This window comes from Lotus japonicus, chromosome 3 (genome assembly GCF_012489685.1).
Source record: "Lotus japonicus ecotype B-129 chromosome 3, LjGifu_v1.2".
NCBI lineage: Eukaryota > Viridiplantae > Streptophyta > Magnoliopsida > Fabales > Fabaceae > Lotus > Lotus japonicus.
In genome coordinates this window covers 33363599-33381341 of record NC_080043.1, presented here as the reverse complement: position 1 = coordinate 33381341, position 17743 = coordinate 33363599, and the positions used below count along the sequence as shown (strand labels likewise).

At 35.5% G+C, this 17743-nt stretch overlaps 1 protein-coding gene across 1 annotated transcript; it reads right to left on the bottom strand.

Annotated features, from left to right (window-relative positions):
- Nucleotides 1–1407: 1407 nt before the first annotated feature.
- Nucleotides 1408–3271, bottom strand: LOC130749509 (universal stress protein PHOS32). The gene is made up of 4 exons (XM_057602872.1): nt 2980–3271; nt 2621–2730; nt 2420–2538; nt 1408–1761 (listed from the first exon to the last, which is right to left on the bottom strand). The coding sequence occupies exons 1-4, from the start codon at nt 3152–3154 to the stop codon at nt 1671–1673; spliced, it is 495 nt and encodes a 164-aa protein (XP_057458855.1). The 5' UTR covers nt 3155–3271; the 3' UTR covers nt 1408–1670.
- Nucleotides 3272–17743: the final 14472 nt, after the last annotated feature.

Genomic DNA, 17743 nt, shown 5'->3' with positions numbered 1-17743 from the left:
TCTAACATTTCTCTGAAGGTTTTTGGAATCAGTTTCCATCGTGTCCTAAAGTGTAAATTAACTATTCACTAATACCTTTGACCTAGGGTTAGGCGTAGGTTAATCGTGCAATAACTCTTATCGGTTTTTCGATAAATTCCTGGACTTTTCCTGAACCTTTTTCCTTCACAAATTTATCTTAATCAACTAAACTCTTATATTTTATTCACTTATCCAAAGCTTTAAAACTTGGGCCTTACAACCTTGCCGAAGGCCCTTCTCCATTTTGAACTCGGAAGTTGGACTACCATTTACCAAAACTGACACAGAAGCCGATTTCAAACAGCTCATAATCCACCCAATCCACTTCTCACTGAAACTCATCCTTCCCATCATGTACTGCAAAAAATCTCATTCAACAGAATCATAGGCTTTCTCATAGTCCACCTTGAAGACAATGCTAGGCCGCTTCTTAACTTTAGCATCATGAACCACCTCATTCAGCACCATAACACTGTCCAGCATATTCCGGTTCCCAATAAAAGCAAACTGCCCATCATCGATCACCTTTCCAATAACTAATTGCAACCGGGTTGCTAACAGTTTGGAAATCACCTTGTATATGCACCCAATCAAAGAGATAGGACGAAAATCATTGAGGGCATGAGGGATTGTTCCTAATTAGAGCATTTTCATTTATACCTCATTATTGTTCCACTTTATTTTCACTCAATTTTATATCTATTTCTCTTCTATTTTTTATCATATTTATCTATCACATCTCAGGTTTTTCTTTCTTTTCTTATTTCAATCCTCCTTTTATCTTTTATCTCTATAAGGGAGGTGTGAACAAAACTATTTTTTAAAAAGTAAGATCCACATAGGAACAAACTAAACATGCCCCATCCCCTATTAAACTCCCATAGTCGGTAGTCCCATTCTTCAACGGCTCACATGACCATGGCTCCACCATGTGCAGAAATATCTGAGAACTATGCTACATGTGCTCTCTTCAAAGTGGATGCCAGGGATAATAATGCTGGGGACAATTAGAATAAAATTAGATAAAAGAAATATTTTTCTGATTTCCTACTCATTCCAGCTATTCCTCCTTCCCTTTTAAACCTAATTATTATTAACCATGGTTATGCCTTGCAAAGTCTGAAACTTCCCGAGAAAAAAAATAATATTCAGTTCACATACAAAACACACCATCACCAATGAGATATAAAAAGAGAATATAAAGAAATGAAAGATGCGATAGATTATGTGTTATGAATACAAAAGAGAAATAAGAATAAAATATTAGTGAAAATGAGATTAAAAAAAAATATGGAGTGCAAAAAAAAAAGAATCAGTACTCCAAGAATTATGTATCTTAATATAAAAATTATTGTAAATTTCAGAATTGATTGGTAGAAAAAAAAATTTATCCAAATATAATAAAATTAAAATTTGGAGGGTATTTGGCCTAATATGGCACTGAAATTACATTATTCCTTCGTTAAAGTCAAGGGTTGAACTTGAAACCCAAAACCGGGTCTCAATCATAAGTAATCACAAATTCTCAACTTTGAAACCAAAATAATAAGGAAACAGATGATGGATGTCCCACTAGAGCTCAAAGTACAAAGCAGGAATTCGAAATTTTAATGCCCTCCCACTCCCAATCCAAATTGATCAATTTCCCTTCACTTGTTGCTGCTGCTTGAATCCTTGACTATAGTCACAGGGCAAGGGGCATGGGTCATCACAAAATTGCTCACACTTCCCAATATTATCCTGTTTTTATAACCCAAATCACAAACACACATATTAATTAGGGCCAAATTTCAAGAAATATAGATAGTACTGGTAATAGAAGATCCATCACAGCAAATTTCAAGAAATATAGATAGTACTAGGTAATAGAAAATCCATCACAATTCCAGTTATCATCTATGTTCAATGGTAGTAGTATTATATTTCTTTTAATGATCGCATTCTTTGAGGTTGATTTTCAACAGCAGAAAATCTTTCACCCCACATGTAATTTGACTTGGCCAAAAGAAACTAATTTTGTCAAATATCCAATCTAATTATTCAAAGAGCCACTCTCATAAAAAAAAAAGATAGAAAATCAAATAGAAATAGCCAGATCCTATCCTAATCTCCTCAAAAAAATTCTCTGCAATTAAAAATTAACTAAACAAGCCTTTAACAGTCAATTATCTATCTTGTAATAAAATAATCCTATAGGCACAAATCATCAAATTTTAATTCAACAGACAGATGAAATGTCAAAATCAACTCAAGAGGAAGAGGATCTAATTCCTTTTGAAATCACTTCAAGTAATCAGAAAAAGAATAATTTTCCCAAAATCATTGATGAGAGATGGCAGAAAACAGTAAAAGCAGGATTAGGAGGAAATTGGAAGAAAATGATGTATGATGTATGTACCTTTGAATTGTGCTGAGACCCCTGCTTCCCATAACCAGAGAATCAAGCTTCAGATCTTCAACAGCATCCAGAAGTTGCTCTCTTGCATCACCCCAGTATATTTTTGTAACAATGTTCACCTAAAAATACAATCAACATTCAACAATAATTATAATTTCAATCACAAGTACCAAAACATGGGAACCAAGAAACTATGAATACCTCTTTCTGCCTGGAAGCAGTGTCAAGCAAATCAAGAACCTCAATATCAATTTGAACATCATACTTGGTCATAACCTCAGGCTCTCTGAACTCTTTCAAAGGAATCAGGGCTGAAAAGAAAACAAAAATAATAAAATCATGATCAAATGGAATCAGATTAGATCAGATCAGAACAGAACATAGTGGTTTTTGAAATCCTTATGCAAACAATTCTAAAAGCAACAATCAATTATGCAGAGACACAAGCTTTTGTTTCTTGGTTCCAGAATTGATTCTGCGAAAAGAGAAACGGATCCAAACATACTAATATCATGATTAAAATTCAGCAAAAGAAAATCAGAAGAAACAAGAGTACTCACGAGAACCAGATTTGCCCCAAAGCTTGTTACGAGATTCATCTAGAGAGTTGGGGTTGATGTGAATGATGTAAATGTTGTCACCTTTATCAGCCAAGTTCTCAAGTGCCCATTTCAGAGCGTTTTTGCTGCTCTTGGAGAAGTCCAAAGCCACACCAATGGTCCTATCCTTTGCCATGTTAATTTTGTTCCTAAAGGCAGAGAATGCAGATCTGTCCAACACCAAATATACTTGACAAGGGGGAAAGCTAGCTCTTCAAGTAATCTAAGGTTGAGACATAAGACATTGAATAAAGGCATGTATTTATAATGATGACATTCATTTCATCTCAACCATTAACTTTTATATTGTGCTACTTTTTTCTTTTCTATGGATGGCATAGATTTATTTTACTAGGGTCTCACGGAAAAAGTATCTCCGTACTACTCACACAACTCCAAAAAAGTCATCTAGATGGGAAAAAATGACTTTTGTGTGAATTCAATATTCTCATGTACAACCAATCTAAAACTTACTAAAAAAAAATACCATCTAAAACTTAAGAAGATATTAAAATAACTAAATAACACTGAAAAATGATCATCCTAGGGGTAGCGGCATGGAAGATGGTGTTAGGCGTTGCATTCAACGTTTTGGTGGCTATGGTTGTATTTGGCCTTGGTTTCTAGGTTGTGATAGCAATGATTCTTACTCGGATCTCGTTGTATGGTAGGCTCGTCCGACAGAGTAGTGTATGCATAGTCCTCTGGTGGTCGTTACTGTTGGAGTTGGTCATGAACTTGTTGTGATTGCCCTTGAAGCTATGTGTTGTGACTTAGAGGCTCCGCGTTGATTGCATTCGTTGTTTGCGGTAGTTGTTTGCAGTCTTTACTACGGTCGTTGGTTGCGTCGTTGTGACTATACATTCCATTATCGACAGAATTTGTATCTCGACTTTTTATTTAATAAAGATTTTGCTTTAAAAGAAATACTTTGTATACAAAAGTTTTTAAACCACAATTATATAAAGGATTTTCATAAGCTATTTAGGACATGAGTATAATGCTCACTAAGTGAACTAGGAAGATAAAGGGATTCCAAACTCAACCTTACGAAAAGATAAGTGGACATGAGATCTCCTCTGATAGAGTCGTCTCTTTATACATGAGAAACTCTAGTCTATTACCTAATCGCTCCCTACTCGCATGGTTGTACAAGTTTCAGATATCAAGATTGAGTACGCTTTGACTTATTCAACATTACAAAATATTTAAACTACGACCGCTTCTTTGCAACTCACATAATGAGATCGTCTATGAGGAAAAGATTACATGTGAAGATGAGATTAAATTGTCTGTAACATCCATGGTGAGAGAGGTCTCTTATTCTAATCTATCAACCTCAAACCACCAAAGTCTTAAATATGAATGTAAAGTGTCTTTTTAGATATACATCAACTGTGTTCCTCAGACATCGCTAAACACCATTGCATGTAATGTGTATTTGAGTGGACCAAACTTTTAATTATCCACATGTATATTATTTAACTAGAATACATGTAGCTAGCTAGAAGAGATGTGATCGATAAGGAGTAATGTTACTCACACACCTCTCTTTTGAGGTGTGTGGGGTGGAATGATAAGAGAGATAGGAAGAAAAGAAAAAGTAAGGGAGAGAAAGTATGAGATGTGATAGATGGTAAGAGGAGAGAGATAGAAACAAAAAGAGGTGAAAATGAAGTGTTTTAAAAATGAGGTGTGTATATATCATTACTCGATCGATAAGCATTAAAAGGATTTACGCTGGACACATGGCCTTAGCAGTTAGCACAGAGAATATATTTAGTAACAGGACAAAGCAATACGAAAATAACAGGCTGTGGTACTAATTGTTTAATTTGTTTTTGTGTGTACCTGTTTCAATTTATTCCAACTGTGTCAACTTCATCGTTGATGAATCAGGACCGTTGATTATGTATTCCGTAGGGCCCACAAATTGTGGGACCGTAGATTATGGCTTTACTCGACGCTCGCGTGCCGCAATCAAATAGCAAAACGGATAAAGAACAACACGTCAACACGAGAAATGTTTAAAACACACCTCTCTTTTAAGGGGGAGAGGTGGAATGGTGAGAGAGATAGGAAGAAAAGAAAAAGTAAGAGAGAGAAAATATGGGATGTGATAGATGATAAGATGAGAGAGATAAAAATAAAAATAGCTGGAAATAGAGTGTTTAAAAAATGAGGTGTGTACACGAAATAGATATTTTCCCTCAAAAGCAAGCAACTGCGTAGCACGATGGAAACTGAAAAGTGAAAACCGTGTTAAGTTGATGGCTCCGGTGGATATTCAAGTGTGGTAAAAAAAAAAATTGAAAGAGTGTGGTAATATTCAATTTATCCTATCCACTTTTGATTATTTAATTAAAGGCTTAATGGTATTTTCAAGATTTTTTTTATTTAAAGTTGGATAAAGTTTTATGAAAGAAAGCTAAATTTGATAAATTGAAGTTTTAGGAATTTGAAAAATTATTAAAATAGATATAGTAGATATTTATGAAAAATGCAAAAGTGAGACAAGCCAAATAAGGATAATCATATAATTTTAAAGGCTAAGCTCAAAACGTAAGACTTTTCTCCGTAATTAAACATAAGGGTTGGTTTGTAGTATTTGCCATCACCACACCACTACCACCGTTGTCCCGTTGTCGCTTATCAAAAAAACTACCACGGTTGTCATCACCATTCTCCACCACAACCTTCAGCACCACCATCATCAACACACACACTACTACCACCGTCGCCACCCTTCACCACTACTACTGTCACCACCATCACCTCATCCAACTCCACGACCACCCTCACCACTGCATCCACCACCCTCCTCAGGCCACTGCATCCACCATTCTCGTCACCCCTCCCGTCACCACCCATCACTGACACCACCATTGCCACTACCACCACCATAATTGTCACTGTCACAACCACCATCTTCCACTATCACCTCTACTGCCACTATCACCCTCCACCAAATATATGATTGTATTAGTTCAAACGATATGATAAGTTACACATTGTATAATCAAACATGAGATAATATTAAATTTAATAGTTTTTCTTTATTTTTTATAAATGAATTTACTGGTTGATTAGATTAGGTTGAATCATCTTCATTGATGATTAGACAAAGAATCCATTTGTCTAAATTAGCTATGAGTGTGATTTAATCTTATCTTATGTGGAGTAATAGCATTTAAAATAAGTCGCATGAGAAGTTTTATAATTATTTATTAATTTTTTTTAAATGATTCTATTGCTCCACTTCTAGCTAAAAGCTAAGTATAGTTTTTCCTATTGGACCAATATGGATTTGGGTTTAGTAGTCGAAATTTTGGAAGAGCACGGGAGAGCAACTACTAGACTTGGAAGAGTAATATTGAGTTCCATCCTATGTCAGAGCATTAGTCAAAGTGGCAACAGAGTAGCTCTTGTCTGCATAATCAACGAGGGAAAACAACCAAGTCAACCGACCATATCCCACGATCAGCTCCCTGTGTCGCCTAAGCCAACCAATCAACGTCATCCGCTTATTAAGATGACCAACTCTACACCCTGATCAACGTCGTCCTCCTGTTTAGTCAACCGTGTAATGGGGGAGACCCTAGGGTAAGGTGGTTAACCTACTGTAAAACATTTTCCTTGGATAATACTCTAAGTCTTTTACTCAACCGTTCTTGTCTTAGACTCTTAGGATTTTTATTCTAGAACATTAGAACACATACTATTTATGTGAATGGGGCCTTAATCCTTGGATATGCTTATCAAAATTTTTATCAAAGTGTGGATGGCTTTGGACTTTTTGTATGGCCTGACAGAGGGGGTCTGGTAGGGTGTTTGATGGACGAGGATTAATGTGATCTACTTGCAACTTCATTTTCTATTTTTTGGGTGGGGATTCTAAGTTGTTCTATTCGGGTTAGTTTTTCAAATGTTAGTCTTCTTCTTTTGCTTGTTTTCGGTGTCTTGCTTGTTCTTATATGCTTCTGCTTTGTAATAGGTTGGGGCACCCGTTGTGCTCCTAATTAATTAATTTGCTTTCTAAAAAAACTTAAAATATTTAGTGTTCGGTGGAGGTAAGTAAAGAGCGAAACCACAGTGAGTTATTCAATATGGTTATACAAATGATATACTAATACTTTGATCATTACTATTATTTCATTTTTTTATTTTAATATCTTAATGTATTTTAATTATTCAAATATGGTGATGGCAGCTCTCTATGGGCTTGACAGTGGCATAATGAGTAAGTTTTTGGGACGACTTCTTGACAGATTAATTATGCTCTCCATCAATTGGGTTGGATGCCGCGAGCTGAAACAAATGTCAGGTTTTTACTTTCATAATTTATCTAGTTTTATCACATTGATCCCTCTGGCTCACAGATTTGCTTGGTTGTTTATTGTAGCAGGAATTATGGGAATAATCATATGGGTTGTGGTGTAGGTTTTCGCGATGCATATGGTGCTTGGGGTGTATGGGTCATCTACGAGCTACGACCATGCGAACACATATCTTGCAGAAGTTCTTGTTGTTGAACTTGGTTTGCGGCTTTCTTGGAATCTTGGTCTTCGAGATGTGCTTTGTGTATCGAATTGTTAGAACATGGTGTTGGTTCTCTAGAACATGGTGGATGTATCGTCTTTTGGGCAAGGAACACTATTGCACGAATCTGAGCCATGATTGACAAGGATTGGAACGTTGTTGTTGCCTACGTTCATGAAGTTGATCAGAGTAGCACAAGAAGGGGGTTTGAATTGTGTCATCTAAAAACTTAGATTACCAAACGATTAACAGATATATCATCTTTGTTGAAATCGTTTGGTGCAACGAAAATGAGTTAGCAGGGAAGTAGACGAAGCACACTAGCAATTTTATCCGGGTTCACCCCTAGAACGATAGGGCTACATTCAGTCCTTGGCAACGCCAAGATTTCACTACGCTCAAGTATCAAGGACTTTTCCATAAAAGTATTATTTGGACCCTGCCTCTTTAGGCAAAACAAGTATTATTTATCCTTGCCTCTTAAGGAAGAACAAGTATTCTTTGTCCCTTCCTCTTCAGGCAGACGAGTATTATTTGGCCACTGCCTCTCCAGGCATTGTTGACTATTCTTTGGACCCTGCCTCTCTAGGAAAAATAAGTATCTGTAGGACTCCTCCTTACTAAGTATTGTCAAGACTCCTCCTTTACAACAAGTTTAAAGGATTTCTCCTCAAACGATCTTTCTCAAGATCATTTCATCTACAAATAGTATCTTCTAATAAGAGTGATGGTAGATACATTTAAGCTTATGAATCATAAAGTATTTTGGATGAGGTTTGACTCTGAGTGTATGCTTTATATTTTGTTACATGAGAGAGTTACAAATGATTTGACTCTTAAAAAAATTTACTCTCCATGTTGAAGGAGACGATGTTGATGATCATCTCTGAGTGATGAGCTCTAAGGCTTCTTTTCAAGCTTAATTAGGTTCAACATGAAAGCTCAATCTTTGTGAGCATAAGCGCTACTTCTTCAAGTCTTCACTTCTTCCCTTTATACTTTTGAATCTTCTGTGAGGTAAATTATAGCTGTTGGAGCTTGTTCTTCATGAAGATTCTAGTCGTTGGATCAAATGGTACAAAGTGTACTTGCGTTAGAGCGTAGTACTGTTTGATTGATATTTTGAAAAGATGTAATTTGTCATGTAGCAGGTAGCATATGTCTAAGCTTATATATGTTGGTGTACAAATATGACAATTTGATAGTGACATCACAGTTCCTTTATTTTCATCATAGCATTGTGTGAGACCTTGTGATTTCTTCTTCGAGACTTCTGCACAAAGCTTACTTGGCTTCTTCTTCAACGAGAAGTTTACTTTATTTGACTTTGTAGTTTTCTTCGAGTGTACGCTTGAATTTCTTCTTCAGATGACCTTCTGCTTCTATCGTCTTCATTCTCCTTCAGACGATCTTTATTCATCTTTTTTTAATTCTTCAGACGATGATGCTTGCTTCAGTTAATCGTTGTTCTCTCAGATGATTTGACTGTGAAGCACATTCTTCATTATGTTCTTTTGAAGTTGCAGACTTTGTTTCATGATAGACGTTGATTGCTTTAGACGTTCTGCTTTCATCGTTCTTCTAAGTTTGCAGACGATGTTTCTTGCCTTAGCCATTCTTCTCTCAGAAGATTTGTCAGCTTAGGTCGTGCTTCATTCGTTTCTTCAATTTGGTCATTCAGAGTGTGACTGATAGTGTTTGACCAAATCTTCTTCTTCTTCAGAAATGGATTGTCTTGTGTTGCCTAAATCAGTTTGATACTTGTAGGCGTAGACAATAAGCTTTGCTCTATTTCTTCATTTCTTAGTAGAGAGAGAAAGAGGAAACTTTTGATGTTGACATGGTTGTACTTGTTTCCTTGGTCAATGTGCTTTGTAGAGTATCACGTGATTTCTCAGCACTTGACTCTCTCCTCAAGAATGTCAGAGATGTTTCCATTTGAATATGACTTTATTTTCTCTTGACATTGCTTCCTTTGATGAGCCTTGAGATAGATGATGTAGTAGACGTTGCGTATAGTCTTCTTCTCAGACGATCAGATAGTTTGAATTAATCTTTCATGTATTGAGTCTTGAACCTTTAATAGCTTGAAGCCTTATCTTCTTCTTCATGATCTCCCTTGTTCTTCTTTAGGATAGACGATCTAATAGGTGTAGCATTCCCTTGCTTGTATCGTCTCCTCTTGAACCTTTTGACTCTTCTTTGCTAGATGATCTTGATGCTTTGACTTTCTTTGTGCTGACCATCTTGAGTCTTGATCTTTACTTCATTTGAATAGACAGACTAGCAAATTTGAGACTTCTTTGCTAGTGTAGTTGCTTTGTAGCTCTGATCATCCTTTTCCTTTGACAGGTGATCGGGCAGAGTTGACATTCATTTGCTTGTAGTATGCGTTGTAGCTTTGACATTTTCTTTCTTCATCAGGTTGGACCATTTAGCATATTCAACGTTCCTTTGGTTGTCCAACTTGTCTTGCAGCTTTGGCCAGTCTCTTCCATGTAGATGTTGTCTTGTTATCGTCTTGAACTGCTTCTTTAGACATTAGAGCGTGAGGGATATAAGTGTGATTTTCTTAAATACATTTCACATGATATATTTAATCAGTTCACTTATACTCTTGAAAATTGTTATACTCAAAACATGATAGACGATATAATTAGCGTGTGAATTTAACAGTTCAGAGGGAGAAGAATAATACAACATATTGACTTAACAGTTCATATGGAGTGTTTCGTATTGTTTGGAGGCATCCACCTTCGTTTGCCATCAAGTCATTTTGTCTTTATTCTCTTTCATAACCTTGTTTCATTTTAGACTTTCTCTAGTAACCAAAAAAATAAACTTAAATAAGTCTATTATTAGACCTAAATTATCTTTACTGACTTAAAGTCTAGCTTTTTAGTTAAACAAACATTTAAAAAATTAAATATTTATTAAATTTATTTTATTAATACCTAATAAATAAATATTTATTTTATAATATCCCACGCAAAACACAAGTACTGCTACTTGTTTTATATAATTAGATCCAATCTTGGAAACCGAGAAATAGAAAATTGGATTAAATAAAATAGCTACCCTTATATCATTTGAAATGATTAACAAAATTGAAATCCACATAATCCAAATTTAGCCTGGAATTGACTGGAAAAAAAAAATTTACATCAACGACTAACAAGGTCTAGTACAACTGGTTGATAGTTGGATTTCTTAAGCATTAAGCTCAGAGCTCAATCCATGAGTGATATATATGGATAATGATTTGTTAGGAGAAATCTATCCACTTAACATGATCTCAGAGCTTGAAAAGAATTAGTCTCATGACTGTTGGGTATGAAGATATATACCTAGTGCAACAACAAAAAACCCTTTCTCCTACTCCAACCTGCTACAAATTTTCTACATACTAAATGAAAAAATAGTTAATTTTTTCACATACTCAAAATCTATGTTGCACGGGTACTCCAAAAATAGCATAGTACCCGTACCGGGTACGTCATGGGTACATCGTGGGTACGTACCCGTACCAGGTACGTACCCAAATGCACCGTCAAACAAAAAAATTGGGGTACATTTTGGGTACGTCGCTGGTACGTTTGGGTAGGGGTGTTCATTGGATCGGATCAATCCGATGAAACCGACGAACCGAACCGAACCAAAGCATTTGGATTGGTTTTTTTTGTTATTCGGTTAAAAACCGATCCAAACCGATAAAAACCAACGATAAAAACCAATGAAGATTGGTTCGGTTCATGGTTTGAAAAATTAAAAACCAATGAACCGATGAACCGAACCGATGATATATATTTATTTATAAAATATTTATATATATCTGTGTTTATTGAAGAAATATTGTTAGTTAGACTTTTTATGTTTGTTAGATATATTATGTTTTTTTTTCTATTATTAATTTGTAATGGTACTAATATTAAACACCACTTTAAGCATTTCTACATTGTTAAGTACTTAAGTTGTTGATTATGAATTATGGATTATGAATTTGTGATTAAGCTATAATTGAGTTATTAATTTGCCATTTTTATGCATTGTTAAGTTGTGAATCATATGTGTTTGCTATATATTTAAAGTTGTGCAATTGATATTTACCAAAAAAAAAAATTGTGAAACCGATGAACCGAACCGATCCAAACCGTTCATCATCGGATTAGATCGGTTCGGTTTTGGAAATTTTTTTGCTAACAATTGATCAAAACCGAACCAATAAATTTTGATTGGATCGGTTTTTGGTTTCACCTAAAACCGGTCCAAACCGAACCGTGAACACCCCTACGTTTGGGTACGTCAGTGGGTACGCCGGATGCTTTAAAAAAAATGTTATGTCTTATGTTATGTCTCTTCAATGTTACTCAATCTTATGTTAAGTTTCTTTAATTATAAGATTATCTCTGGCGGTATGTGTTTGAAGATATATGTTAAGGTGTTACATATGATTTTGATGATTTTCATTAGGTTGTGATGGTTTTTATGTTGGTCTTTCATATGAGTATTGACCATTAGAAGATTTGATATTTTTAATTAATAATATTGTGGTAGAAAACATTATATATATATATATATATTTAAATAAATAAATATATAATTGGCGTACCAGTACCCTGGTTTTTCAAAAAATGCCGCACCCCGTACCCGTACCAGTACCCGGTACCGGTACCGTACCCGTATCCCTGCAACATAGCTCAAAATACTAAAATGAAAATGAGCAATGTTATATCCTTTTACACAACCGCCTAAATACTAAATAGAGAAATGAAAAATTATTACATTTGAAATCTTGACAATTTAAAAAAAAAAAAATCTCCATTTAGTATAGGAGGATATAAATTATTTTTCGATGGCCTACTTCATCTTTAATACAATTTGTTACATATAAATATAAGAAAGTATTTAAATGTTTTTTTATACTTTATGTTTTTTTATACTTTTAAGGTACCAAATACATTAAATTTTTTATTTAATATGTAGGAGAATATATTGGGGTGGCTAATAGGAGGACATAAAAATTTACCTAATTTATAAAGCATCTTGCTAGAGGTGGAGCACTCGTGTCTCGTTGTATCTTCTGTTTTATAAAGTCTTGAGAAAAATAATGATTCAGTTTGATAGAGTAATCTAGCTTAATTTATTATTTCCAACTCCCAAAAGTGATGGGTCTATGCTAGGTACACCCAAGTTTCAAACCTTGGAGCTAGCGCAGCACATGGGCATGGCAAAAAATGCCCCATTATGATTAATAGTCTTTTAGCTATGTTTTTGTCAAATATAATATATATATATATATATATATATATATATTACTGTACTTTTTTATTAAATTATGCCATCAGAATGAAATTAACTTAGCACTCGTATTGGAAGGATGCAAGGTTGGAAGGAAAAAACTCTTTCAAAAACGGGAAAGGAGATTCTCATAAAGTCTGTGGTCCAATCTATTCTCAACTATGTCATGAGTTGCTTCAAAATACCAAGTGGCATCTGTTCTAAAATAGAAAGCAACTTGCTAACTTCTGGTGAAGACAAAAAAATGAGGAAAGGAAAATTCACTGGGGAGTGTGGAAGCATTTATCAAAGCCAAAAAACTAAGAAGATTTGGGTTTTAGAGACCTTGAGGACTTCAACAAAGCCTTGCTATCTAAACAAGCTTGGAGACTCCTAAATAATGAAAACACCCTATTATATAAAGTGTGGAAGGCCAAATATTTTCCCAGGAAAGACCTCGTTGATGCAAATCTGGGATACCAACCAAGCTTCGCTTGGAGGAGTATTTGGGGATCCCTTAAATTCATTAGAGATGGCATTAAATGGAGAGTAGGGAACGACCTGAAAATCAACATACAAAATGACCCCTGGATCTCGGGTGATAGAAGTGGCTTGGTCCTCTCTAATATCAATGCTGATCTAGGCCTGAACAATGTTGCTGACCTCCTACTACCGAATGGTGGTGGATGGAACTTCTTCTTAATTAATTCCCTCTTATGTACAGCTGAAGCCAAGGCTATCAAAGATTCAAAGCTATCCCTGTAAGCTAGAGGAATGTAGAGGATAGAAGAATATGGAGGTGGAGCAAATCAGGAGAATTCTCTGTCAAATCAGCCTACTATTAGCTACAAAGTGAGAAGATTGCAGCAACAGCAAGTGGCTCCAACAGCATGAATTTTCCATGGAAGAAGCTATGGAAAGCTTCAAGATCAAGCAAGCTCAAGAACTTCATTTTCAGAGCCGCGAACAACATTACCCTGTGCCAAGCAAATCTTGCTAGAAGAGGTATCCAAACTGCTGAAACTTGCTTGATGTGTGGTCTAGATGTACTAGAAACTCAGGATCACCTGTTCATGCATTGCAGGTGGGCAAGGGCAGCATGGTTTTATCACCTTCTGGGGGTTCGTATTGACATGGTGAACTCTGAGTTTATAGAGTGGCTAAAAGAAATTTGCTTGACACAAACTGGGGACATTACGAGTAATGATATATACATACCTCATTTTTTAAACACTTCATTTCCACCTCTTTTTATTTCTATCTCTCTCATCTTATCATCTATCACATCTCATATTTTCTCTCTCTTACTTTTTCTTTTCTTCCTATCTCTCTCATCATTCCACCTCTCCACCTCAAAAGAGAGGTGTGGATGAAACATTACCCGGGACATTACAACTCTAATTTTCCAAGGCATTTGGGCCATTTGGAAAGCCAGAAACGACATAATTTTCAATGATCTAAGACCTGACCCAGTCACCTGTATGAATACAGCCATGAACAACCTGAAAGACTGGCTACAAGCACAAGACACTCGAAACTCTGAAGAAAGAACGAAACCAGAAGTTGCTTGGAAAGCACCTGCGGCAGGAAAAATCAAAGTTAACGTGGATGCAGGTTGGTCAGGAGCAAATTCCACGGGCTTCGGTTTTGTTGCCCGATCCCACTCTGGGACGATGCTAGTGGTTGGCACGCACGAGGAAGATCAACGCATGGATCCCCTAGTTGCTGAAGCATTAGCCCTGCGTTGGTGTATGCTACAGGCGAGAGAACAAGGAATGGATAGTGTGATATTTGAATCTGACTCTCTTTCTGTCATTAGAGCAATGAGAACCGATTCAAGTGCTTGGACTATTTAGAATATCATCCAAGACGGCCATGCTTTAGCAAAGGATTTTAATTACATCTCCTTCTCCCATGTAAAGCGTAATGCTAATTCCCCAGCCCACATGCTTGCCTCTATAGCTTTCAAGTTTAATAATCATGTATGGTGGGATCATCCTCCAACTGAAATAGAGCATCTTCTATTTGTAGATGCAGCTTTTTCTTAATCAATGAAGTACTGAAATTCAAAAAAAACATAGCACTCGTGTTAAGTATGCTTGCCTCTATAGCTTTCAAGTTTAATGATCATGTATGGTGGGATCATCCTCCAACTGAAATAGAGCATCTTCTATTTGTAGATGCAGCTTTTTCTTAATCAATGAAGTACTGAAATTCAAAAAAAAAAACTTAGCACTCGTGTTAAGTAGTCAGTTGTATTTGATCAAATTTAATTGTCATGCTCAGCAGCATGGAGACAAGGATTTGTGGGGAAGTAGCTCCATGTAATTTCTTTGCTACGTCCGTTCTTGTCTAAGTAATAATATTATTTGATGTGGAGGCTGAAATGGAAGAGTTTGTTCAGTTGTGAGAACTAGGCTCAGCAAGACGTGAATATTTCCAGATTAAATAGAATTGTTTCCATGAAGGATAATACATGTATAGTCAAACTAAATAAGAAATGTAAGAGAACAAAATTTTATAACTTTTTGTCATAAACGAAAGTTAAACTTTGTCCGTTCAAATGAAAGTGGCCCAAATTTTCTTGTAGGAGGCCCAATTACCCCGGACAATGCCAACCATTTTTATACACTAGTACATATTTTTTTAAGTAACTTATCACCTAGTCTTATTGTAAGGGCCCAGTGCTCTTGGGCTTTTAGCCTTTAATCTTTGAATTAAAAGCAATCCTTGACCAAAATGAAAAAACTTATATATATTTAACATATTCGGAAAACAAATACAGCAAGATGTTAATATAAATATTATTGAGCATATTGTGTTTGAACTCTTAGCAAAACAATGACCTTTCTTAGATGGACTATCCAATAGATGGGCTTTCACTATTAGCTCCAATATTGCTAGTTTTTTTTTTTTGAAATTATATTGCTAGTTATTTTGCCGTGCGAAGGAAATAATTCTATGATTGCTTTCACTTCCAAGAATGAAAGACCCAACAATATTTAAACTAAGAGTGCACATGGGTTGAGTTGGATGGATTTTTAGACTAATCAAGATTCGAACAAATCAAAACTTTGTGTTGGATTCTACGAATTTTCACCTTCGGGCTCGAACCAACCCAATCCGACGATCTTCGGGTTGGTTTGGATGGGTTGATTGGATCGCTATATTAAAATAATAATAAATTTGAAATATTGAACAAAATATTAAAACTTCAGAAAAAATTAGAAAAAATTGGTAAATCTATCATACTATCAAATATAGCATAAAAAAGACACTGAACATTTTACTAAATAGCATGAAATAGTATTACATGTCATACATGACATATAGCTAAATACCATGAAAAACAACTACGACAGTGAAATCAAGTTAATCAATATGACAATGGCATGACACTTAGAATTTAAATGTCTTCATTCTTCGACATACCAAATAAAATTGAAACGAAGAATGTGAAAAGTGAAAGTGAAACTAGGGGTGCACATGGGCCGAGTCAACCCAATGAAACCATCCAACCCAATCCGATTCAATGATAAAAATGCGGGTTGGATTAGGCAAACGTATCTATCGGATGGATTTTATTACGATCCAATCATCTTTGGATCGGATTTCGGATTCCATAATAATCCACCCAACCGAACCCGAAATCCAATCATATAATTATAATATATTATTTAATATATATCCACCTACTAGTAGGGTATGTAATTTATGGAGACTTGGATAGCATAGATCGGATTCGGAGCATGTTGGGGAGGTTCCAGAGCATTCATATCTTGCATGTCCAGCGGGAGAAGAATAATACAGCAGATGGATTAGCTCGGGAGGCGGGGAAAATTGGTTCACCGACCCAAATTTGGGGGAGACCACCTTCTTTCGTTTATGACTGCTTGTATTTAGACGCTGTTAGCTAGTTTTTTCTGTTTTTTGCTACTTTTCCTCCTGTAACCAAAAAAAAAGATTTCAGGTTGGGTTGGGTGCATTGTTATTAAATTCGATATCCGATATCCGAAGTTGATTGAATTGCAATAAAATTCGTCTGATTGACCTGTTAGATCGATTCAACCCACATTTTTACCATTGAATTAGACGGGTTCATTGAACCTACCCGGTCATGTACATCCCTAATTTAAGCTTTTAACGTTTGATGATAACATTTCCTCTAAATAGCAAATGTTTTAAAATAGTCCATTAATGCATGTAACTTGAGAGTGTTTGGACTATCATTACCCCTTTCGTTTTCTTATGTTTTTCACATTGGAATTGGAGAACAAGATTTCTAAAATAAAAATGCATGAACACGTGGAAGCACATTTTTATATGATTGTATTGTATAACTTGGAATTGAGCAAAACGCAATTCCAAGTTATGAAAATGTTTTTACAAACATAGCCCTTGGGGTTGACAACTTACCTAGTTACATTTTTTCTAACATCACAGTTTATTAGTGCAGAAAACAGTAAAGAATTAATTCTAAAGGAGTATAATTAGCTAAACAAATAAAAAAATGGAGAGCGATAGAGAATATGAAAAGAAAAAAATATAGGGAGAAATTTTTTTATCACACCATAATTTCCTATTAAGCCTACATTAATTTTATATGTGTGAAACAGCTAAAATTAAGGGCTTGGGGACATTTTACAAGTGTTCCATGTCAAATCATTATAAAAGGGTCAATATTTTCATGGGAAAATATCAAGCATAGCAATCCAGGCAACCAGGAAATTGACCATATAATTGAGGTCAATTCTTTTACCTGGCAATAAACTAGGACAAGGGCATCAAAATTTTAAAACGGTATGTGGTCTAACATGGGCGTACCAAGCCACTTGGGCTGATCATTTTGTATACTTAATGGGCCGGGCAACCCATGGTTCGTTCGGACCAAAATCCAAGCTATAAATAA